The sequence below is a fragment of the Parus major genome, chromosome 9 (genome assembly GCF_001522545.3).
Source record: "Parus major isolate Abel chromosome 9, Parus_major1.1, whole genome shotgun sequence".
In the NCBI taxonomy this organism is placed as follows: domain Eukaryota; kingdom Metazoa; phylum Chordata; class Aves; order Passeriformes; family Paridae; genus Parus; species Parus major.
The window spans coordinates 2,678,199-2,704,036 of NC_031778.1; the positions used below are offsets into that span (position 1 = coordinate 2,678,199).

General features: G+C 39.6%; 1 protein-coding gene across 2 annotated transcripts; it reads right to left on the minus strand.

Moving 5' to 3' along the window:
* Positions 1 to 705: 705 nt before the first annotated feature.
* CAB39 (calcium binding protein 39) lies at positions 706 to 25,569 on the minus strand. 2 transcript variants are annotated; one of them, XM_015637882.3, is made up of 10 exons: positions 25,415 to 25,569; positions 17,852 to 18,016; positions 13,909 to 14,027; positions 11,747 to 11,915; positions 10,990 to 11,049; positions 9,512 to 9,577; positions 8,549 to 8,692; positions 4,741 to 7,735; positions 4,227 to 4,328; positions 706 to 2,740 (listed from the first exon to the last, which is right to left on the minus strand). In XM_015637882.3, the coding sequence occupies exons 1-8, from the start codon at positions 25,526 to 25,528 to the stop codon at positions 7,547 to 7,549; spliced, it is 1,026 nt and encodes a 341-aa protein (XP_015493368.1). In that variant the 5' UTR covers positions 25,529 to 25,569; the 3' UTR covers positions 706 to 2,740; positions 4,227 to 4,328; positions 4,741 to 7,546. The 2 variants fall into 2 exon arrangements, with proteins under 2 accessions (XP_015493368.1, XP_033372507.1); XM_033516616.1 differs by lacking the exons at positions 706 to 2,740; positions 4,227 to 4,328; positions 10,990 to 11,049 and having other exon boundaries at positions 5,281 to 7,735.
* Between the last annotated feature and the right edge of the window lie 269 nt (positions 25,570 to 25,838).

Below are 25,838 nucleotides of genomic sequence, written 5' to 3' on the forward strand. Positions count from 1 at the left end.
GAGCACGTAGTGCTTGCCTTGGCGGGTTTGGGGCAGCGTGATGTAGTCAATCTGCCAGGCTTCCCCATATTTCTATTTATAGGTATATCCCCACCATATTTCATACTTCAACCGCTTGGGCTGTTTGATCGTGGCACACGTCTCACAGTCATGGATAACCTGGGAAATTCTGTCCATGGTTAGATCCACCCCTTGGTCTCGTGCCCACTTATAGGTGGCATCTCTCCCCTGATGACCTGAGGCATCATGGGCTCATCGAGCTAGGAACAACTCTCCCTTGTGTTGCCAATCTTCACATCTGGTCGTGTTCTGACTGGGCCAAGGGCTACTGCATGGGTGATCTCCTGTTTGATCTGAGCAAAGGCTTGTTGTTGTTCAGGACCCTAGTGGAAATCATTCTTTTTTCGGGTAACCAGGTAGAGAGGGCTCACGATCTGGCTGTACTCAGGAATGTGCATCCTCCAAAAACTTATGGCACCTAGGAAAGCTTGTGTTTCCTTTTTGCTGGTGGGTGGAGACATTGCAGTGATCTTATTGACGACCTCCGTGGGAATCTGACGCCGTCCATCTTGCCACTTTACTCCCAGGAACTGGATCTCTCGAGCAGGTCCTTTGACTTTGTTCTTCTTGATGGCAAAGCCGGCTTCTAGCAGAATCTGGATGATCTTTTCTCCTTTCTCAAATACTTCCGCTGCCGTGTTCCCCCACACAATGATGTCATCAATGTACTGCAGATGTTCTGGAGCCTCACCCTTTTCCAGGGCAGCCTGGATCAGTCCATGGCAGATGGTGGGGCTGTGCTTCCACCCCTGGGGCAGTCGGTTCCAGGTGTACTGCACTCCCCTCCACGTGAAGGCAAACTGAGGCCTGCATTCTGCTGCCAGGGGAATGGAGAAAAATGCATTAGCAATGTTAATAGTGGCATACCACTTTGCTGCCTTGGACTCCAGCTCATACTGGAGCTCCAGCATGTCTGGCACGGCAGCGCTCAGCGGTGGAGTCACTTCATTCAATGCACGATAGTCCACAGTCAGTCTCCATTCTCTGTCAGACTTGTGCACAGGCCAGATGGGGCTGTTGAAGGGGGAGTGGGTTTTGCTGAGCACCCCTTGGCTCTCCAGCTCTCGGATCATCTTGTGGATGGGGATCACAGCATCTCGATTTGTCCTATACTGCCGGCGGTGCACTGTCGAGGTGGCAATTGGTACTCGCTGTTCTTCCACTTCCAGGAGTCCTACTGCAGATGGGTTCTCTGACAGTCCAGGCAAGCTTTTTAATTGCTTAATGTCCTCTGCCTCCACAGCAGCTATTCCAAAAGCTCACCTGAGTCCCTTTGGGTCTTTGTAATACCCGCTTCGGAGGAAGTCCATGCCCAGAATACACGGGGCCTCTGGGCCAGTCACAATGGGGTGTTTCTTCCACTCATTTCCAGTCAGGCTCACATCAGCTTCCACTAAAGTAAAATCCTGTGATCCCCCTGTCACACCAGCAATAGAAACAGATTCTGCCCCTACATGTCCTGATGGGATTAGCGTGCACTGTGCACCAGTGTCAACCAAGGCCTCATATTTTCATGGTTCTGATGTGCCAGAACAACAAATCCAACGAATCCACACAGTCCAAAAGACACGATTTTCCCTAGCTTCTACCTGGCTAGAGGCAAGCCCCTCTAAGCCTGGTCATCCTTCTTTCCCTGTGCAATCTGTCTTGGAGGTTTCTTCAAGGGGATCAGACGTGGTGCCATCATCATCATACCTGGCAGTTTGGCTACTGGAGCCGTTTTCTTTCTGGTGTAACTTCCCCTCTGAGTCTTGCTGTCTTCCAATTCACACATCCGTGTCCCAGAGCCGCAGTAGATTTCCCATCCCATCTCCTCATGCCTTCTTCACAGTCATGCAGGAGGAAAGTACAGCAGCTCAGCTTGTGGGGTGTACTTTCCCTCCCTATCTGAGGAACTTCTGCACTTGGTACCAGAGCTTCTGATCTGTACTTCCAGGATTTGGAGAAGGTCCTCTTTAATCTCCTACATCATAAAGTCACCCCAGGACACACAATTTCTAGGGAAAAGTATGTTTTACAAAAGGATTGTTATTGTAAATCCTTAAATGTTTTCACGTAATTTGGATATGAGCTGGCATGACCCTGTTAATTCCAGAGATGGAAGGTGAGGAAACTCAGCAGCTGCAATCTGAAGTTTCATAGCCAGGTGAACCTTTGCACCTTTTAGTCTCTCCAGACTGGATTTCTCAATCTGTCTAGATGCCCAGAAACCTGAATTACAATCTCATTTCTCAAACTGACACTTCTTTTAATTCCATACAATCTGCAGATGCTGTTAAAGACCTGAGGCCACAAGCTTGGCTGGCTCACACCTCGGTTGTTTTAACACTGTTCAACACTGCATCCCTTATTTAGATGCCCTGAATTATAGTTACAAAGGCTTATTTATTAATGCTACAATATACAACATTCTTAAAACAGATCTGAGAAATCTATACAGCTTTTATTCTTGTTTTACGCTCAAATAAATGCAAATCTTTCCCTCAAGTCTCTGAATAACACTAAGCATATGAAATTCAGTTCATCTTTTAATTGTAGAACCTTGTTAAGCAACACTCACATTTTTATGACACTGAGTTTCTCCTTGGTGGGATGTGAGGCACAATCCCAAAGGCTTCCACAAGAGGAAGAAACAAGTCTTAATGGGATCCTCCATGACAGCCTCAGCACAAGGAATTTGCTAGGGAAGAAATGGAAAACCACCTACTGATGATTTAATTTTAGGCAAGGAGAACAGACAACTGCAGTCATTTATCCTGTTTTTTCCAAACAGATCCACTCACACTAAAACATACCTAAATTGTATCTTTGTATTACTGCACACTGTTTATGTTCCTTCATTCTAAGCATGCCCTCTTGATAAATTCTGCAGTGTTGCCAACATAAGGAACACCTAAGGCCAGTGTCACCCAGGTGGTGTCACCTCCAGCAGTGGGACACTCTCCCTTGGTGGACATAATCCTGCATACTGGAACTGCACAGCCCCACCACAACACAGCTGGAAAACTCTCCTGCAATGGAAAACCTTTAACCTTAAGGGTTCCTTTAGGAAAGTGAGAGCATCGGTTCTGGCCAGGGCATTTCTGAGCAAGGAAACAAAATATCCTTACTTGTGCAAATCAGAATCTCTAGTAGGAGCCCTCTAAAATAGAGCTTGCCTTTATTTTGTTGTAGATACAATACACTCCCAAAAATCTAGTTGGCTGTATAACTTGGGGCTTTGTGGCTTTTTTTAAACAGAGGTGCATCAACAGATATTTCAAAATACGAAGCAGAACACAGGATCATAGAATGGTCTGAGTTGGAAGGGAATTTAAAGATCATCTCATTCCAGCCCCCAACGTAGGCAGGGACACCTTCCAATAGTCCAGGTTGCTCAGGGCTCCATCCAGGGATGGGGAATCCACAACTACTCTGGGCAACCTGTTCCACTGCCTCACCACCCCTACAATAAAAAATTTCTTCCTGCTATCTAATCCAAACCTGCTTTCTCTCAGTTTAAAGCTATTCCCCTTTGTCCTGTCACTCCATGCTCTTGCAAGTAGCCTCTCTCCATCATTCTTCTCTCATGAAATAATCAATTTCTTTCAAAGAATGCAATATTATTGATGCATACCACTGCTCCCTCCTTTCAGCTTTTTTCCAGGTTATGATTTTTTGGATGTTTTGACCTGCCTCTAATCACATGAGATTTAAACTGGATCTCCCCTGGTACACTTGTAAATATAGATGATCTATGCCAGAAACAACAATTCACAAGTTCAGTGTGCTCAGATTAAGCTGAACACTGATTTAAAGACGTAACATGTAAAAGAATCAAGTAATGTTTTTCTCATGATACTAACCCATCACCTTCAACTGCAATGTACTGAAAAGCTAAAAGAAACAGCACTTAAAGACTGTATGACAAAGGCCAAAACCTTTGGAGAAAGGAACACAGATCTATCATGAGAAATAACCACAAAGGTGACAGAAAATAAAGGCACTGCATCCAGAGATGGCACCAGTAAACAGCCACGGGAAGAAAAACAGCAGAGACAAGGAAATAATTCAACACAGCAGCCAGCAAAAATCTAAAACAAAGAGGGGAAAAAAGGGGAAGAAGTTAAAGGTTGAAGCTGGCTGCTGGGAATGACCTGGCAGGCCACAAACAGAGGGAGACTTACTGAAAGCAGTTTTGTCCACAAGCTGATCCCACGGCTCCAAGGACAGCTCCTGCAGGGTTTCCTGGAGGTGGCAGCTCAGAAGGCAGGTCCTGCTGATCAGCCCTGTGGGGAAAGCACATTTTAAGAAGTCAGGGTAACACCTCCTTGCATTTTGTGTGTATCCTCCCACTGGACATGTTTCAAACACCTTGTCAAGTGCCCAACTTATCCACTCAATTAAAATTTGCCATTTGTCTGACTACCAGTACAAATCACTCCTTTCCCCTGTAATCTGTGATCTTCCTGTTTGTGAGGAAAAGAAATGCCAACATTTTCTAGAGGCTCAGACAAGCGTGGTCTCTAGTGGGGGCTATCAAAGACCAAATATTTCTGTCTGCAAAATAATTATGCTCTTGAAGGGCAGCTTCTTGTTCAGCAATGTTGCCGAACAAAACAACCTGCAGAATCTGCATGAAAAGCTCCTTAATGCTGTTTAAAACATGATGTTTGCCACACAGCATCAGCTGGGGGTTACCTGTGACAGCAGCTTCAGAGGCAGCGAGGAGACACTGGTGACCAATAACACACTCAGCTCCTGAAAATCAGAGAGAAGTGAAGGGACAAAAAGTTATCAACCAACCCTATCAGGTCCCATCTCCAGCCACAATGCAGGAAACAGCATCTCCTCTTTGCCCTTGCTCATGCCAATAAAAATACAAGGCAAGGGAGACTACCAATAATTAATTAAAATTGATTGCATTTTTAATACAGCACTTTGTCTTAATTCTTTAAAAATGTCTGTGCAAGCCAGAGTTCTTCACGACTTAAAATGATTTCATATTTAAAAGGGAGAAAGCTGAGCCACTCTAAGGCAATAAGGGAGACCTGACACACATCAGAAATTGATCCTCTTCAGTAACACAGTAAGGAACACACAATTTTCTTCAAAATTTTATTTTAATTTAAATTATGGGGCCAGCCAGATTTTTTTTTTTGGATACCAAACGCATTTTCCTCAAGAGAAATGAAATACTACCATGGAAACAGAATTACAATTGTATACACCTCTTATTAAAAAAAAAAAAAAAAAAAAAAAAAAGTCAAACAAAATACTGCTTGCATTTAAATGTGTTTTAGTAATACCCTTAAGCCTTCAAGCAGATAAGAAACCACTTCCAGAACAAGTTTTTTAATATGAACAGCACATCGAAGGAGCTTTAATTTAAATACAACTTCTTTCCGAAAGCCAACATTCAAATGTTTCCACATATTAAAAAAGTCACCATAGCCATGGATTCCAAGGCCTAATATAGAGTAACCTCTACCCCAGTCCAAATGCTTTCACTTCTTTACACATAGAAATCTTTAGCACATCTACATCTTTCTAAAGAGGAAGCCTTACATGTGATGGTGAGTAACTTTGCAAATAATGTTTTCTTCCACTCAGCTATGATAAACCAAAATATAACAGACTGTTAGTACTCAACTACAACACCACCTCAGTGCCAGCTCTGCCTGCCATCTCCAGGAAGAGTCAGCTATTTTCTCTCCTGTAATCAAAATGATTCTGTTTGCAAACGACGCATCGAGAACCTTTAAAAGACCAATTTTAATGCTAAGAGCAGTTTTAAACAACTGAGTGAAAACACTCAATTGTCTTGAGCTCTCAGATTTCCCCTGTGAAGGCTTTCAAATCAGCTCAAACATCACTGATTGTGAAATATTCCAAGTGGGAAGAGGACGGGAAACAACGAACATTTTCTGTAGCACTCCCAATCATTCAGTCATGCACAATTGGAACTCTCAGACCCCAGTCCACGAGTTTTGGCTTGGTTGCGATCTTAGCGTTACTATATGATGGATAGATACAATTTTAATAACATCATTCAGCTATATTTAGTAGATTCCTTTTGTATGGTCACAGTAACAAAAACATGGTGCAAAATCAGTTGGGTTTTTCTGTTTTTATAAATACTGATAGTTTGCAGCATTAAAGAAGAAAATCAACAAAAAAAATGAGATCATTTCGTTATCCTAGGACACCTACGAAATTGTTTCTTGAGGTTGGAGGGAATTAAATCATTCACTTACACAGCTACTGTACTGAGTTATTTACTGTAAGAAGTGACGCACTGCAGGCTCCCCAGAAGTCAGAGGAATCGATATTAATTTAGCATAATCCTTGCCATTTGCAGAGCCGGTGAGCACAATGCTAGCTTAATTAAATAAGGCCAGTATCATCTGGTAAGAACATAGCAGAAAGGGTTCCAGTTCTCTGTTTCAGCCTACCCTAATTGATGGCACCCCATTGGATAAGTGAATACAAAGAATTTGTTTGGGTTTGGGTTTTTGTTTCCTTTTAAATGCTGCGTACTTAAGACTGTTAAATCAGCATTTCCATGTGATCTGAATTATTCAATTACATATGAGCATTCATTTTGCAAAATTCAATATTAGGTAATAGTTACAGACTAATACAATAACATTCCTCTGCTGTACAAATTAAATCATATTTTAAAGAAATGAGCAGCCTAGGAGTTATATACAAAAGAAACCAGCAAGCATTGTTGAAATGAAATGCAAAATGTCATTGCCAGGTCTACTGTCTGAAATACCTTTAAAGTAAAATTAACAAAAACCCTTAGAACATATTTCCAAGTTTACAAGTCAAGTCTCAGAAAAATCAAATCATGTCAAAAAAAATTCTATAAAGCAGTGAAAGGCATATATACATTTTCCTTATGAACCTTGAGATTTCACTCTTTTAAAAGTTGCTAAGTTTCAATATCAGTTTATTTGCAAGACAACTGTTTATCCCAATAAGCTCACATCTTAGATACATTTCCCCTTTGATTACAAATAAAGCACTGCACATTTTTTTTTTTAAAATCAAGGCATATAATCTTATACTATGGTGCCAGGTATGCACAGGTCACGTTGTGCTCATTATCTCAAACAAGGTAAGTGCAAACATACAGATTTATTCAGATTTGCAAGCATGCAACCTGTTACTTAACTACATGAATACCTTCTCTCCTAGACCAGACTAGAATCTATATGTTTGCTTTCACGGACCTAGAATCTTTCTTTTCAGGACTCCTAAAACAAGCAGTGTCTTTGAATTCTGAAATGACACAAATATCAAGAAAGTCCACATTGTGCAAGAAAGCAGCAGCTATGTTTCTCAACTTGGACTAAAAATGAAAAGAGAAAAACAAAAACCGTTCACTGAACAGCAGATTAGCAGTAATGTTCCTCATGAATCGATAAGAGTGCCTGATGCTGAATATCTAACAGCAAATGCTGAATTTGGGTTTAATATTTTAAAGGTTTATTGGAGTTTAAGCTTCTTGCTGTGCTGGTCTCTTCAAATCCCTGATCTGTTTAACTAAATAGGTCTTCTCATCATTAAATTGTTCATCCTCGGTCCTGTCATTCTGAAACTTGCTGAGGAATTCAATAAGTTTGGTCTGGTTCTTTAGAAGGATGTCTAATATAGGCTGTGTCTTGTTAGGATTGGCTACAAACACCTGCAAGAAAATAAAGAGGAATTGAGCACAACAGTAAGAAACAAAAGGTTAAGTTAAAAAAAAAAATCTAACAAAATATGATGATGATAAATTAAAACTATGTTTTAATTATTCCAGTATCCCACAAAAAAGAATAATGGGGTAAATGAAAGTTTTTAAATAAAATTCCTTTTTCTTTTTAATCAGGACATAACCTGAACAGCAGTACCAGAGTAAATTTAGTTTGTGGGAGATGACCAGCCAAAACAGCCTCTGCAGAAACCACTGAAGACACTTTATAATTAAATTCTATGGCAAATGCATGGTTTCATATCATGTGCAGCATCTGATGGGAATCTCACACTTCACTGCAGATTTTTAGATCTTGAGTTATAACTCTTAGCTGCCTGTCTGCTGCCAAGTCAGAAGCCATCTGTTATAATGTTCAAACTACAATTCAGGTGACCTGAGTGAAATACTGATGTCCTTCAGAGATCATGCAGTGTGATAAAACCACTTTTGAACTCCGTGATTTTTTATATGGAATCAGGCATTCCTCCTGATCTTACTGCATTTAATTCCACAAGTTTTTAAGAGACATTACTCTGACAATCACATGGAAGTGCCTAAGAGGTTTCTAAATGGTTTTCAAAAGATAACTGAGATATCTATTTGTAAAGATGGATCATAATAAAGCAAACATCAGTGCTCCCTTTATTTAATCACTTAGCAGATGTTAAGATAATCTCCATTTAGGATCAGCTAAGCAGTTTACTCAATTAAACAACTTCTGGTCAGATTCTTTCTGTTTCATGGTGGGGTTTTGTAACATACCTTGAACACATGGAAGGCCTCAAACTGAATGTTACGACTCTTGTCTCGAAGAAGGTTCATCATTAGTTTGAGATTTTCAGGTTTACTGATGTACTTCGTCATAATTGTGAAGTTGTGTCTGTCCAGTAACAATTCACCAAGAAGCTGAAGGCAGAAAAGAAGCCCAAATGAAAAAATTACTAACACTGGACATAAGAATCAACTTGTTTATAAATGCTTTCAACCCCCTGGGTGGTGCTCTGTCAATGCAGTACCAGTGGTCAGTAGAATTAAGTGCCCTGAATTTTTAAGTGCAGGTGCATTTTCCCCTTATTTCAACATCGTTTCTCCTTTTCCTCAGAAAGTGAAAAATCACACTTGTTCCCCTTTCTTATGAATTGGAAAGAGAAGTATTTCATTTTTTTCCTGCATGACTTCATTTTTTTTTTTCACTTATGCAGAAGCTATTCAGCATAGAAAGAATACCTTTGTTAAAGTACCCAAAACCCCAATAAAACAGGTTAGTACATCAAATGAAATATTGATACTTCTTTTGCTACCTAAAGGGTTTAAAAGGATTTTCTCCAGAAGGATCACCTCTGCTGCAAGCTCTATATTACATTTATGTTCATTATTTCTAACCTATATGAGTTTAAGATCAGCATTGCTTTAGGCACATCACGTGAATCTTTGTTAAACTATTTAAATGTAACCAGACTTGTTGAAGGAAAAAAATCAACAAAAATAAAGAAACTTGAGGAGCCATTTCTTCATAGGGACAGAAATTACTTTGGTCTGTGCTGGACACTAAATAATGTAAGAACTAGACTAAATAAAAGTAGCTGATCCCAAGAATTAAAATGTACAGAGAATTAAAATAAATACTATTCAAGGCTGTTACAGAAGTCATTTCAAATAAAGTTAACTCACCTTGAAAATAAAGGGAATCTCTTTGCAGTTAAGAAGAAAATAAAATTGCCTTACCTTAAGTGACTGTCTCTTTGTCACATAATTTTCTGAATGAAGCAACTTCTCATATTCACTGAAGAACTGAACACAGAATAAAGAGAAGGGTTAGGACTTTTTCAAGTGTCATAGGTATCTTCTTCCAAATTATTGCAACAAAGTGGAGGAGATTCAAAACCCTAACAAAACCAAACTAAATCTGCAATCTCAGTAGATTCCTGTAAATCACTACTTATGCTTTTAAAGCATATACAAAGTTAAACACTGAACGCGCTTTAAAAACTATGTATTTACCCTTACAAGAGACTTTAATGTTCAGATTACAGGGTAGTGGCAAGAGTTTCCTCATTTCATTGGCAGAGAAGTTGTGGCTGCCCCATCCCTGGAAGTGTCCAAGGCTGTGAGCACTCTGCTGTCGGTGCCCACAGCAGGGGTTGGGAGCAGGGGGTGTTTGAGGTGACAGCTCCTGCCTGGGCACTGCTCCCCAATTCCCGAATCTCAGGGATATCCTGGAAAGCGCAGCACGGGCTCCCTCTGGAGGAGGAACCAGGCCTGGCTCCCACAGCACCACGTTCAGTGTAAGGCTTCCATGTCTTGCACTCACCAGATCAAACCAACTTTTTAATTTGTACAGGGTTTTTTACAAATTCCCAAGTGACCAGCTGGAGTTGCCATTCAGTGTGTTAAACGTGAGGATGTCACTGAGTCAGGCAGGACTAAAATAAACATTTACCTTGCACACTCTTTAGGTTTTTTAATATTGCCAAGTTTTACTCTTCACAAGTAGTCTAAGTTTCACAGCTGTAACACTGTTAAATACAGTTTCACTGTGACTTTTCTTAGAAATACATTGATCAAATCTCTTCATGTTTCAGATACAATTTCACAGCAAGTAAAACTTTGCTCTGAAGTAGATGAAGAGGTCAGCTAAGTATCGACCCTGCACATCTAATTTCTCAGAGCCTCTTAATTCCCAAACAGTGCCTAAAGCATTATTCAGTAGATATTTCAGGGCTAAAGCAAGTAGTCAAAAGGGAATAATGCTTGTTGTCTCCTGTATATAGCTCAGTCACTCAGAGGACATATTTGTGATTTAATGAACATGCCTGGAGACAAACCTTTAAAAATAAAGTGGATTCCAAGTTTGTTTGTTGGTTTTGGGGTGTTTTGTTGTTTTTTTTTAACTGCTTGGGAAGTCTGGGAGTTTTAATCAGAGTAAGATTTAAACATTTAAGTATCTTTGTGGAACTGGTTCTGAATAATCTGCTGGAAGGTAAAAGGATTGGAGTCATGTTGCTGAAAATGTCGGGATAAATGAAACCCTCTAACACTATTTGTTTTGGCACTGAGGGGGAAAACTGAACCTCAAGTTCAGTTGATTTAATATTCTGTGGAAATCCCCAAAACCAGAGCTAAACAAGGAATAAAACCACCAATTTCTTCAAATAAGGTACACAGGACCAGAGAGCTCTAAATAGGAAAAGGTGTCTGCTCACCCTATCGTAATGTTGTTCCAAAAATTCTGCACTTAACAACTTGTGTCTTGTAAGCAAATCCTGTAAAAAAGCACAAACCCAGTACTGTCACTAAAAAGATTTAAAAGTACAAAGACATTCTCACACACATAAGACATTTAATCCAAAATTCTGTTATTTCATTAAACACATTAATGTCCAATTACCTGCACACTGCTCAGGATCTTGGCATCTTAGGAAAGATCTGTGTTGAGTTACTTTAATTCACAGAGAAACAGCCTGTGAAATTATCACTGAAGAGTGCTATTTATGGATCAAGGCTATACTCTGCACACTACACACAACTGAGGTTAAGACTCACCATTTAATATTGATTAGTATTATTCTTATTGTCCCCATAACTGATTGGTTTAGAGACACAAAAATTGGGCCACAAAAATTTCCCCAGACCAAGCAACAGCATCAAATATCCTCAGGAGGAGCAGAGGAGGAGTTGCAGACACAGATTTAAAGCCCCTGGCATGGGAGTACACCTGCATTCAGGTAATGCACAATACAGCTTGCTCTCCAGAACAAAGTTTTGGGGAGCAAATGCATTACATGTATTTACAGGTGTGTCTGGCATTCTGAGAAATAAGGAGGAACAGTGTCCAGCTCACCCATCTGCATCACACCTATTTTATTCCCCTCTCCCAAGGCTTGTTTTGCCAGGAGCATCAGACACAGCACTGGGCTCCCAAAGCAGAGGACTGCAGCAGTAACAATCCAAGGAAGTTACCTTGAACGTGGCAAAAGCATCGGAGGCGATGTCAAACGTTGACATTTCCACGTATCTGAAGAAGTCGTAGAATTGTTCTGACCACAAGATGATTTTAGCTAGTGGCTCATGCCGGATGCATTCTCTAAGCATTATCCCACAGTTTAGAGCAATTTCTGGTGATTCGTACCTATTACAAAAACCCAACAGACATTCTTTATAAATTTATAAACTTTCACAAGTTAGCACTGCAGCACCACATTGCTAATGACAGTGTTCAGTACTATCAAGTACACAAACCCATAAAAATTAGAGGTACTTATTGCTGCATTAAACTCCATTTTAAAATATTCCTACAAAATACTACTGAAATAGTCAACAGTTACAATTATAGCCAACTCAAAAGATCTTCACAAACTGGGAAACAAGACTAAATAAAAATATTTTCTTTGCTCTCAACATCAGTTTTCTTGTTCCATATTGGTGGGATTGCAGACATAAGGAAAAGCAGTAAATCATTTGCCTTAAACATGACAGCAATTTCCATAAAACTTTCCATATGATCATGAGTGGTTAACAATACTGGACATAAATTCAGATCTCCTCTTTCATTGAACTATTTTTCAGCATCACTGGCTGATCTGCACATCATGGGGTTCCAGCTTCTGGAACAGTCACAGCCTCTCACATGCCTTCCTGCCTCACACCTCCAGAATCCTCCCCTCCTAAACAAGTGGAAGCTAATTGAAATTCCCCAAAATTTCAGGAGAAAAGTATCATTGAGCAAACTGCATGAACTGTATTACCCTACCAAAAAACTGAAACAATTTTCATGAAATCCTGCAATATTCTCCCATTTAACCTGTTGTGGAGATTTGAAATCTACTGAACTTTTTGCAATTCATGCCACAGTTTAAATTCACATAAATTTGTCTCAGTTGGATACCAGACATAACATGTAACTTGCTAAACGCCCATTTCAAACATCTTGACTTATAAATAGGAGTTTTAATAACCCCTGTGAGAATAAAGCTCTCTGGAGTGTGACAACAGACTAAAAGTGACTACCAATGTGCTGCAGCCCTCATAAACCGCTTACCATGAGAACACGCTGAAAAAGCAGTTTTATCCCTCTGCACCTCCAATATCCTTGCCTTCTTTTGTAAATTGTTTTCAAGATGCACTGAATCAATAATATATTTTGCATTATGCCACAATTAATATTTTTTTTGTCCCTCTAACATTTAAATGACATTACAGGCAAGTAATGCAATTACAGGCAACAGGCAAACATCCCACTGAGATGAGTGGCTCTTTCATACACCCTTGAGTTATCCCAGTAGGTGGAATAAGTACTACTCAACCACAGCAAGCTTACCCAGAAACTGTAGCCAGATTTATAAATAGCTGTGGTTTTTTTAATTGTTTATTAATGTTTGATGAGCTTTTCTGTCCCAAAATAACACAGTGGAACTGACATTTTCAGAACTTTCTTAATTAATGTTATTAGAAATTCAAGCAATTATTTTTTGCTTTCATGTTCTGAGAGTTGCAGGTCTCCATGCTCAGCCATGGATTCAGTATGGCATGACCCTCCAATATCCAGCACACCAAATACTACAAGAAGAGAGGAAGAAACAGTTGTCTGGCATGCACAATATGCCAAAATTGTTCTTTTTTTTGGTCAGGTTTGTGTTGATGTGTTTGTGTTAACATAGGAATATAAATCACTATGAATAAGAAGTCTAAGATAGACCAGCAAACTGGAAATTACTGTGGTTAAAAGGAAAAAGAACAGCCTTCAACTCTTTATGAGTAAATTCACAAGAGAATAGTTTAAAAAGGCTCAAATATCTTTATTTGAGCCTTTTTAATGTATTAAATATCAATATTTCCTTTCAATACTGAAAGCAAAACATCTTACTAGCCCAGTAAGAGTATTTCAGAGTACTATCAGTTCTCAATTTTCAGTTTTATTTCATACAAAAGTAGATGGTTGCTGTTCTGTTTCTCAATTTTTCCTTTACTTAGGAGAATTACAGACCCCAAAACCAAAGAAAAAGAAAATAAAATCAAGCATACTGCAAAGGAAGAATAAACATGTCAGAACTCACTGCTTCTCCAAGCATTTAAAAAGCCCTTACTTCATGGAACAACATATTTATGCTTCACAGTGCACATACCCTTTTAATAGCATGAATAAGATATTCTGTTGAGTGCAGATGTATTCAACTGTGGGAGTTCTTGTACCAATTTGTCTTCTGAGAATGTTGTTGAAAATTTGCGCAACATCTTTCTTGCCCTGTCAAAAACATCAGCAGTTAAACACAAAATATTGAAGTCCAAAGGCAAGTTAACAATTAAACATTTATCATCACCTTGTGCAGCCATACTGGGGGTGTTGTGCAGTTCAGGCAGCCTCCATACTCTGATCTTGAGCAGATTCAATATTGTATTTATTTTTGCCCATTTCAAATATGCCAAACCACTCAAAACATGACAGCACGTTGCAGCCAGATCATGGGGAATTTACATTCAGAAGTAAAACCATCGGATATTTCTACGTAGCCTCAATCTCCTGGGCTTATTTGATATTTGATTTTGCTAACATATAACAGTTTTTAACTGTGCTCCTGCCTGGAAGTGTATTTCTTCAACATTCCATTATCCTCTCTTCCCTTGTCTAGGGACACACAATGCCACCATTAAGAGTGTGCAGAGCATTTCCAACTGCAGTGTTAACATCCAACTAAAAACTGCAACTTATCACAGTGGAATGAATAAATAAATGAATGAATAATACACATAGAAATCATCCACTGACCTAAAATACAAGTCTCACATTTTTCAATGCACAAAAGAAGTATAAATAAGACGAGGATGCTGGAATTCAGCACAAATTATACACAAAAAAATGCACAAGCATAGCACCAGACAGTGTAAAAGGAACTGGAAATGTTCTTTGTTGAATAAAGACACATCTCCTGTTTATTTCTTGTCAGACCACAGCTGAAGATGACAAACTGGTACAGACATCTAACAAAAAGCTGATTATATACATAAGCACTTTTCACTGTAATTCATATGAACCATTTAAAAGACAGATTTCTGCAATTAACTGTCCATTCTGGACTGCACAAAGATACCTCCAGGATTTATGTGTTATCAGATCTATTCCAGAAAAAGACCAGGCCAGTTTGTACTAAGATTGGACCTGCAAATAAAGGCCTGTTAAGCAACTCCACCTAAAGGTTCCCTGAATGTTCCACACCAAATCTAGATGCATTTACTGTTTCTTGCCAAGCTCTAGCTGCTCTGTAAATCTCCTGAGTAGCACCAGGAAGCTTTTGAGTAAAATGCAGGGCGTATTTAACTAGCAAGGATTTTAAAAACAACATCAATTATTTAAAATTCTTTCCATTTTCTAATCAGTGTAGAAAAGACTGAGTGAGAAAAAAATGAAATGTTTATGAAAACGTAGGACTGGAGTTTTACAAATGGCATGTTTGTGAATTACCACAGACTGTTTTGCTGGAGTGTTGTTTTCAGGATATAAGAGATTGTTTGTAAACGCTTGTTTTCTCGATTACAATTCCATTGAAAGCCAGCCCAAAGCAACACCAGAACTCTTTGTTCTGACATGAGTAGAGCACTGTTTGCAGGAATTGCTTTACTCAAACTCCACATAATATAATCATCAACTCCCATTCACCAGCGCTGCCAGGGCTGCACTGGGTCGTGGCGTTTGCCTCCGAGTCCTCAGCAAGAACAGCATTTCCTTATTATCCCATCCCTGAGCTGCCCGTGGCACACAGCAACCCCACAGCCAGATTTTGTCACTTTTTTGTGCCTTGCCAAGTGACCTCATGGCCCAACAACGACCAACAGCCCCCAACTCTGTGCCAAGAGTCACGACGGCCAGAGGTGAGAGGGACACTGTGTATTGTCTTCTCAGCAGAAGGATTCAGCTCCCCTGGGCAAAAGCCAGTTTTGCTTTGGGTTTTTGTTTTTTTAATTTGAAAAATCCCAAGACAACAGAACAAAAACCCCACTTTCACAAGGGATACCACCTCTTTCAGTGCAAACCAGCGAGGAGATAAGTGTTAAGATTGGTAAGGAGATGGTTGTGTTGACTGCTTTATTGGAAAGCAAGCTTCCAGGGAAGGGCAACACTTTAAACAGGCCTGGGCACAAGGTAAGGGCTGGACAACTACAGATTTCTTCATTAAAACATCAAATCTGTTGTTTTTTCTAGTTTTCACTTCTTACTCTTCTATGGGTTGATTTTACCATAGCAATTGAGATTCAGTTTGAGATGAGTTAAGAGTCACAATGAACAGTCCCTCTGTCTATTAATAAGCTGTCTGTTCCTATTCTACGAGGAAACCTCCCTCAGAGGTGAGACTGAAAGGAAAAAAAAATGTTTAGTTTGTCACTGAATGATCTCCAGCTGTGGTGGAAAACCAGGAAGAAAAAACTCTAGACCCACACTTCAAGTTTAAAAACCACCAGAAAATCAAATACGTATTTCCATCAGTAATGGAAAAATCATTTAAAATGCAATAAACCCACACAGACATTTGGGATATCAAATCTGCTTTTTAACAGCTGGGAAGCTGGAGCACATCTGGAGCACAGGTGTGTTTACATGAATTCTAGGTAACAACAATAGCTGGACAGTCTGCCAGCTCCCAGCCATAAAAAGCAGACGTGGTCCAGCCTAGAAAGCAGTGAAAGATTTGTTCTCTCTCCAAGGAATACCATCACATCCTCGTGAAACAAAGCAGCAGAAGAGCCACAGGCAGGAAACAACTCACAATCTTTCCATGTCCCCTTAGAATAAAAAGCACAGTTCTCCTTAATGAGAGCAAGCCTGTGCAAATCGTTATCATTCTTCATTAGCAGGAGATAATGAAGGTTTCCTTTGCTAATAACTGGGCTGAGTAAACACCAGGCTGATACCGATCTAGAGGTCAGCAGAATTCAGTTGACGTTTTGTGATTTCCTTTCTTCAGCAATTAAAGGCCATCCCATTTCAGCATTCCCTCTCAGCTTTCCCAGGTTCTCTTGCTTATTTAACAACCTGAATGTTTTATGTATGGTATAAACACTTGTGTGGGTAGGGAAAAAATACCACTGTATTATAATTAAACACAAATCAGAGGGAGTTATGGGTGGGGTGGAGGAGAGAGAAGAAAGAACAGGGAAGAAAGCCATTGTTTTTGGAATGTCAAACTACAATAGGACTTTAAACTGCTGCGTTTGTATCCTGAGCAGCTTGTTTATGAACAATCCCATTTTTAAGCAATCTTAAGGGGGATGATCGTTATGGTTGAGGCTGTGGAGTGAGGCTGGCTCCTTCCCTAGACAGCCACAAGCTTCTTGTGAGACCTCAGGGAAAAGAGAAAAATCCGATTGTACTGCAACATCTCAGAACTAAATAGTTCTTTATTTTCTCTATGGTGCTGGGAAGGTCAATTATTCCATGTGGTGACAAATGCCACAGAGGCCTGTGGAGAGATACCTTTAAATATAAGTAAGTATTGCTATTTTGAATTGATCAGTGAAAATTTGGGTTTATTTTTTTAATAAACAAAAAAAAAGACGAGGAAAAGCAAAAAGGTTGCATCACTTGTTTTTAAAAAGAGAGAGAAATACTGGACTATTAATAAACCTAACAGCTTTAAATTATGTATTTAAACTTCTTCATAAATGTTACAATAATTCTATTACTTTTCCTAGTAATTCGATGTAGCAAGATGAACATATAGATACATCTTGCAGTACTAAGCTTTGCCTTCATTATAGGATTACTACCAAGATGTTAACCCTTCTGTGTACACAACAATTCAGAATTCTTCCATAATCCTAAGAACTGTACCACCATTAGAGGATTATCTGCTTCAAATTTGTGTTGTTTACATGCCTAAACTCACAGATCTCCTATTATTTAGCTGCTCAATCTTCTATGATGTTTGGAATAGTAAGTTCTCTTTCTAATGGATGTGTCATAACCACAAAATAAAAGCTGAAGACTGAAACATCTTAATCAATTGAAGTGGTAGGAATTCAGATGTGTTTATTTTAACATAAAGAATAGAAGAATTGTCAAACCTCTTTTCTTACCTCAAAATCAATGAGCTGCAAGTCAGCTACTAGGGTACTAAGAAGACCACTGTTGTATAGCTCCTGAGCAAGCTGTGCCACAGCTTCTGTCTGGGGTTCTTTTTCATTTGTGCCATATAAGATTTCTTTCATGGCAACAAGGTTTTTTGAGACCTCCTCTGTCGCCTAAAGAAAATTGGAAAACAATAGTTAGAGCACAATGCCGTTTGTCTTTCTAACTGCACACTCCTTTATTCTTAACATCTACAAACTTCCACTGGGGGTGGGAATAATCAGGAAATGACAATCTGGTAAAAAAAACAATAGATATTCTTTCTGCAAATAAGACTGTTATGAGACTGGTATTCAAAAAAAAACAACAACCAAACAATGAAAAGCACAGGCAAGACATACACAATTTAATTACCAAAGGTAAAAAACTCTTCCTTTTTACTGCCTTTTAACTTCCCATTCAAAAATCCCCTAAAGAACAGCAATAGGATGAAAAGAACCTGACAAAATTTCCATTCTGTAAAAGAGTTGTGCAGGATCAGACTGGAAAGCATGACATGGAGCCTCATGCCTCAGAGACACCACATGTATCCCTCATGTAGATTTTGCACACATCAGGTTTCGCCAAACAGTAGGCTCCCATTCCACTTACTGTGGGTGAAGTCTTTCCAACAAACAAAGAACCAACTTTCATTTTCAGATTATCTCAGCACACAAGAAAAACCTGGCCAACAGACCCAGAAAGAGATATACTCAAAAGGACAAAATTGAAGGTCTAAAAATCCTTCCCTGCTTGAAGTCCACTCTATAGAAGACAGACAGGTCTGACTTGCCAATTGTAAGGAATTCCTAAGTTGCCAGGATGAGCTGGAGCAACATTTAGCAGTGGAAACACAGTTATCTCACAAAAAAATATAAATCAACAAGAATACTTCTAAACACCCACTTCTAAATCTTAAAACCTAGCTGTATTGGACCAAAAAAAGAACTACTCCTTTCAATATGTATGTTAACTGAACTTGGGGGGAAAATGCTAAAAATAATCATCATAAATAGATGGTTTAATTATAATGGTTCTTCATATGCCTAAGTCGTCTGAATGGTTTGTAAGTGCACTGATTTTTAGAAATTAGATGAACCTGCCAACAAAGTGTACATACACTTTAATGTAAAGTATTTAAGATAGATAGCTCATGGAAAATTAACAAAAGTGAAAAAAATATCACTTTCTGAATATTTCCATCCTTATAAAGGGTATGTAAAAAGCTTTCTCATTTGTGCTTTTTATGCAGAGAGGCTAAAGATCAGCATGACCCATGCACTATTCAAGCTAAAGCCATTCCAGCTTTGCTAGGTATGCAAGCAAGGATTCCATGACCTTTAAGGAGGCTCCATATCATTTTTAGCTCCTGCGCAACTTTCCACTCCCTGCTGCCTCCCTCTTCCTGCTAACTTCAGTTCCTAGTCCCAGCTGTCTCCTCCTCAATCGAAATCCCAAAGGATTTCTGTGCACTGTTAGTGAGACAGCAAGAAGCAGGTGCTTGGTAAGACTACTTCGATTCACTCCAGCTCCTGAAGACGTGAAATGGGAACAGCAGCTCACCATACCGGAGCAGAATTACACAATTGTTCTCTGAAATTCAGAAGAAACAGCTCTTTCATAGGAGAAGAACAGGAACATCTGTCAGGCACAGAGATATGAAGGGATATCCTTGATGCATGGCTGCCAAGGGAAGAGGAAGCAAAGTCTGTGCCTGCACACTAATGTAGAAAGCAAGATGAAAGAGGAAGAAAGGCAGCTCGAGTGACTATTTTAGCTAAAAGATGGCAGTATTGAGGACATGCCTGTAATTAAGAAGGTGAGTGGAGAATTTGTCCTACTAAAACCCCAGGAAAGAGAACAAGCCTCTCAACCCCAAAACTTTAATAACCACACTTGAGCACTCTCCCTCACCACAAGCCCAAGACAGACACCAGTAATGGAAATGCTTGCAAACCAGGCAGAAAATATTGCTGTGTTTCCACACACTGAGGGCTTTAAAAAACCAAAAAGCCTTCTAGCCCAACATGAACATCAATAAGAGAACTTCAATAAGAGACAGTTGGACTTCAGTGCTCTTCACAACTGTCAACAGCACGTGAATGTGCTTCACTGGAACCTGGCATGGCATGAAGCTTTAGTGGGAAGCAATAGTTAGAGACAGGGAATCGTTGAGGTTGGAAAGGACCCTTCAGCTGAAGGCTGCCACTAACCACACCTTTAAGAAGGAGCAGAGCTCAGACTGGAAGGTACCTCAGGAGGCCATCAGGATGCAACCACCTGCTTGAGGCAGAGCCACCTCAGTCCTGCCAAGTTGAGCAGGCTGATGGCCAGCCCTGCTCCCAGCAGCTCCATGGATGGACACTCCATCACCTCTCCAGGCAACCTGTACCAGTGTCTGACCACCTGCAGCACCAAAGCCTTGCCTCATTTCAACTATCATTTCTGGGATCTCCTGGAAACAGAAGTATGAGGTTTTCAGGAAATATATCAGTAATCAAGGTCTTTCGATGCACTACATTTTCATAAAATACAACACTCTTACACTTCTAATCTAAAATACAGCATCAAAAGGACTAGAAATTGTCTGACAAATTTCTAGAGCCCCTTACTCTTATATATTCCATGAACTCTCAAACATATTCCAAATACAAGATGTGCAGACTTATTTTTGCCATTTCAGAGGCAGAATGGAATTTAGATAGTTACACTGAAAAATATAATGCTAAGTTAAATATTGATGTGAAGAGCTAAGCAAAAAACCACTAAAAACAAATAAAATCAGGAAAGATAAAAGAAGGTTGGCTAGCATCACTTGCAAGATTTTCTAAGATACTGAGATCTAAATGCACTGCTTTCTTTTAAGATGGTGGAAAAAATCTCTAGAGATAAAGATCAAAATACACAATAAGGTTCATCCAAAAACCCGTGATCAAAAGTAGAACTAACAGACACCATATGTATCAATACATAAAATATATCCCATTACAATGTATGAGAATTGGTGTATTGTATACACAGAATATCTATATTCTCTATGTATTTTATAGTCTCTAAGTATATATATGTTTAAATTTATATTTTGTTAAGTATTAACACCTCTATTAACTGCTCTCAACACTGAGATTGAGCAACTTGAATTTTAGAGAAAAATTTCATGGCAAGTCATATTTGAAATTCAATGGTGCCAGGAAATCAATACTATCTGAGGACAAGCCACACTATAAATGTAAAGCAAGGAAAATAAAGAAAGTACTTACTTCTCTATTTTAGTTTAAGAAGGACAGGAAGATATTATTTTAAAATAAAAGCAGACACCATGAAGTCACACATACCATTGTTACACCAGAATAACTGCATGTCTTTATAGCTATGGTTTATTCCAGTTTCTGGAAAGATCCTAAAATTTAGTAGATATGGTCCTTTAATGGTAAGCAGTGCAAACCCTAAATACTCTATCTAGAGTTGTACAGCTGCATTATTTGGGGTTTATGAGCAGTAGAAAAAGATAAAGAACATATGGCCAGTCCTGAAATATTTCCAAGTGAGCTTGGCAGTCTCCAGACCTACAGAACCCCAGTGGCTGGGGTATCCGCACATGGATAATGCAGTTACAGAAACTGCACTATTAATGAAAACATCCATCAAAAAGCTAAACCAGACATAGCTTTGAGCCTGTACTGGTTTAATAATTTTACTAGTCTACAGCAGTATCTATCACAAGTAAAAAGCATCATTTTAATGACTATTTAAATTGGCCAGATTTCAGAATGCTTACAAAAACATACAATTCCATAAATGTATCAGTAACTACATCAGTGCAGTAGTACATTTAAAGGCCAAAAACGATTGTATGATTTTCCAGTAAACATTTAGCAGGCAGACACCACAGAAGAGTTAAGTTCCATTAGAAGAGAAGCATGTCCTCTCACCTTCTACTTCCTGAAGAAGCCTAATCTTTACCCCTTGAGTAACAGCCCCACACTGGAGGCCAGGCAGATTACTTAACCTTCAGCCTTCTTTCAACCACAGATTAATGGCACACACATGCGTAACAAATCGTAGATTCTACTGCTTTATGAATGACAGCATTAACTCCCTGGATGAAATCTGACCTATGGTAACATGGCACAGCATCACCCTGGGCCAGCTGAGCCAAGCAGCTCACAGTGCAACCCCATTCCTCAAGGTGCTGTGACGTAAAGGAGAGAGGCCAACCTGCCTGGGATAACAACAGGGCTCAAACAATCAATCAATCAATCACCCCCAGCAGCCTGAAGGGAGCTGCTGGGACCAGGCTAGCCCAAGGTCAGAGGGTAGGGAAAAGAACAGCTTGATTGCACGAGTAAATATTTACCTGCATGACAGTAAATGTGTGCCACACACCAAGTGAACTGTAGTATGAAAAAAATGCTGGGATCAGCCAAAGAGGAGGAAGGGATGTGAATAAAGACTATGATGGACTAGATCAAGGGTAGGTCCAGCTTATAGGAAAGGAGTTTTCCTTTCCCTTCCCTTTAGCCCCCCTTTCAGAGACAGCACCAGCAATGAAGAACAAAGAGCATCAATGATGAACACATTTCAGCTATAAAGCACCTGACATCTCAATTCCCTTCCAAAATACTGACAGACAGCGAGCCACTGTGCTAAGCAGAGCACGGCAGCCAGCAAGCACCAGAGCTGTGGCACACAAAGATGGGAGCAGTGAGCCACAGCCCAGCTCCCCCAGCCCAGCTCCAAAACGAGCACCACACGCTTAAAGGACATTTCAAATGACCTGGAGAAAGAACTACCTGGTTAATTTTTCTCCAATCTTCACAGAGCTCAAAAGGTACATTAACATGTAACTAGGATATACTTGAATTTCAGATTTTTGGTTATAAAACAAATTTTCCAGTATTACATGGCAAAATGTTTCATAATTGAACAAGACATTACAATTGTTTTACATCTTTTACTTTGAAGAATATCTTCCATTTGATTATAATGAATGGACAGACACACATGCTGTACAAGATTTAAAAATCTTTGTTACATCCTTTGATTTTTTTTTTTATTTTTGCTCACAAAACATTAATGATTTTAAATTTCAGCCTAAGCACTGAAAAAAATGAGTGTTTCTGTTCAAACATTATTGCACTTATAACTTCCAGGGAAAATGATTTGTCTAATTTTCTTATAAATCTGTATTTCCAATTGTGCAACAAAATTGTTACAGAGCATTCTCAATGTAATAGCAGTCTCAATACTAAAACAAAATAGTGTAAGAAAAGCAGGTAGTCCCTTAACCCAGATGGGTACTTTTACAACCAGTACTGAGTATTTAGCATGCTGACCCAGCACTGAAATTACACCATGCATACCCCTGCATCAAACAGCAACAAAGACAAAATTACTGAGACACACCATATTTTATACACATCTAATCACTAATAAAATGAAGTCATAAAACCAAGAACAACTTCTGCATCCTCCTCCCCTTTTAGTACCAGGCAGCAATTTTTGTAAAGTGCAGCTTCATGTAGAGTGAGTTTTTCTACTTCTGTTCCACTACTAGTCACAGAACCCACCCTGCCACCAGCACAGAATTCTCCAAAGAGGGCCAAAAAGTTACCTTGCAGAAAGAATCAACATAATAAGAAGGATCATGAAATAGAAAAAGATGCCTAAATACAGAGATGTGGGCATGAAGAAATGTTTGTTCTTTTCCAATAAAGGCTACTGCTCAGACTCCTGTCTTTTAACTCCAACTTCACTCCAGTCATTTCTACAGCCTGAACAGGAAGAGGGCACAAACTCAGGGTGTCTAATCAGAGCTGTGCTCTCAAAGATCTGATGACTGGTCCATAAGATGTTGAAGAACTTTCTCTAGCAAACCAGCTGAGCTAAACAGTCGCAACCAGAATCCCCTTCCTGAAGTCTTGGCTTGCCAAGGAAACAAATACTTCCTGATAATCTCTGCATGGAGATGTGCACACTGGTGGTATGAGTGTGCAGATTCATCAGCTCCTTTGTGAATAGCAAGGATGACAGGGAACAGAACTACCATACCCAGGCTCATTCCCCTGCATGTCAGGATTTAGCCCCCCTCACACTTAACCTAGTGAATGTGGGCTGCCTTTGTCCTCCTGCAAACACCATGTGTTACCTTATGTATGACACAGGAAAAACCACTCCACAGGCTTAGCACATTACTTCTTATCACAGCAGCAGCCTCACATAAACGAGGTCTTTGAAAAAGATGGAGGTGTGGGGTTAAAGGCCAGCAAGAAGAAATGGTACACACCAACCTTCAGCTACAGCATCAGGAACACAGGCATGTGCTACAGTACACAGCTACACACACTGGCATGGGCTGCTCTGTACCCCACTAGGGCTCTCAGCAAAAAGAGAGGACACAAAAGAGCACACATTTTAAGACCAGGCCACATCTCCTGTTACTAATAATGAGGCTGAGGTAAAGGAGGCAGTGCCAAGTCCCATCAGAGACTCTTCAGAATGCACCTATCCCTCCTCTCCTGATGGAAGGCTCTTTTAGAGAAAGAAGAAAAGCAGCAGCAAATGAAAATCCTCCCAACCTTCACACAAGCCTGCATAACAGAATGTAACATTTTCCTCTCCAACAAGAGAGAAAAGCATCAGAGGATCATACACTTCAAGACACCCGGAACACACCACATGATGGCAAAGGGGTAGAAGATGCTGATTATTCAAAATATCAGAATTGAGACGGCAATTTAATTAAGACCCTTAGAAGTAGTAGTGCCAAATCTCGGTGAAACTGAATGTAGAAGAACTGGCCATACTCTCCTTAAAAATATTGGTGAACATGAAAAGATTGTGACTCTGGATGCCAAAAATAGCACATAATAGTAAAATGATGCTGGGAGAGGCTCCAAGGAGGGTGCTCATCTAAAACTCTGCCACACAATTCAGTAGGTGGGATGCAGCTGCACACAGGGTGAACTTTGAGGCCAGTTCCTGTAAAGCTGTAAAATCAAGAGTGCCAGCTGAGAAGTAAATAACTGTGGACAGATACAGAGCCTGATGTAGCAAGACATCTATCTAAAGGAAACTGCACTAGCACAGGAACTTACCACATCTACTGTGGGCTGAAAAAGAGGCAGGAAAACCAAAATATATTCTCTATCTATGAAAACAAAGTTCTTCAGCTGCAATAAGAGGCACTTTGCTCTGTAAAGATTTGCATGGACAAGCAGAGACAGAACTACCTGTGCAGTAGTGAAGGCACTCTGGTGGTCACAAGCACCAGAACGCTGTACAGCTGTGAGCTGCTTATTAAAATAATGCAATGTCCTACAGTTCCAAATAATTTTAAATATCATTATCAGCTGCCAAAGCGTAAGCCAACCACCAACAGCACATGCACCTGTTCAAAGGTACATAAATTACCCTTCATCAGAGTATAAACCACCAAAATAATTCCTAATTGATTCAGTTTTAATGGCTGTAAATTCAACCTCTCCCCCACTTTCAAACACAGTTTAGCAACTGGAACATCATAACTGTACCTTTTCTGCCTTTTTGTCAGAGATGTCTTGTTTTTCTAGAACTGCCATGCTCTCCTTCAGGTTTTTCACTATGTCTGCAGGAGACTTGTGGGACTTGCCAAAGGGGAATGGCATGATTGCAAACCACAAGGTCTTCCTTCTATGGCTCCTGCTTCCTGGAAAAGAAGGAGAAAGAAAGCACATCAAGAATAGAAACTTGAGCTCTGTATAACAAAACACAAAAATCAAGAGAGAGTAGCAAAGGTATTCATACATGGAATAATGATCCTTGACAGGTGAACTAGAGCTTGCCATGACAAATTTAAATTCTTGTATTTCTTTTTCTTTTAAAACACAAGATACACAATCAAAGAACTCACATTAAAATTGTCATCTTATGTTTCAGGAGCAAATTAAAGAGTACATTAATTATATCCAAAACCAC

Coding starts and splice junctions, on each gene's coding strand:
- CAB39 (XM_015637882.3), bottom strand. CDS start 25,528: ATGCCATTCCCCTTTGGCAAGTCCCACAAGTCTCCTGCAGACATAGTG. Junction 14,028..17,851: donor TGCAGCTCATTGATTTTGAG/GTAAGAAAAGAG, acceptor TGTTTTTGACAG/GGCAAGAAAGATGTTGCGCA. Junction 11,916..13,908: donor TTATTCATGCTATTAAAAGG/GTATGTGCACTG, acceptor TTTTTGTAATAG/GTACGAATCACCAGAAATTG.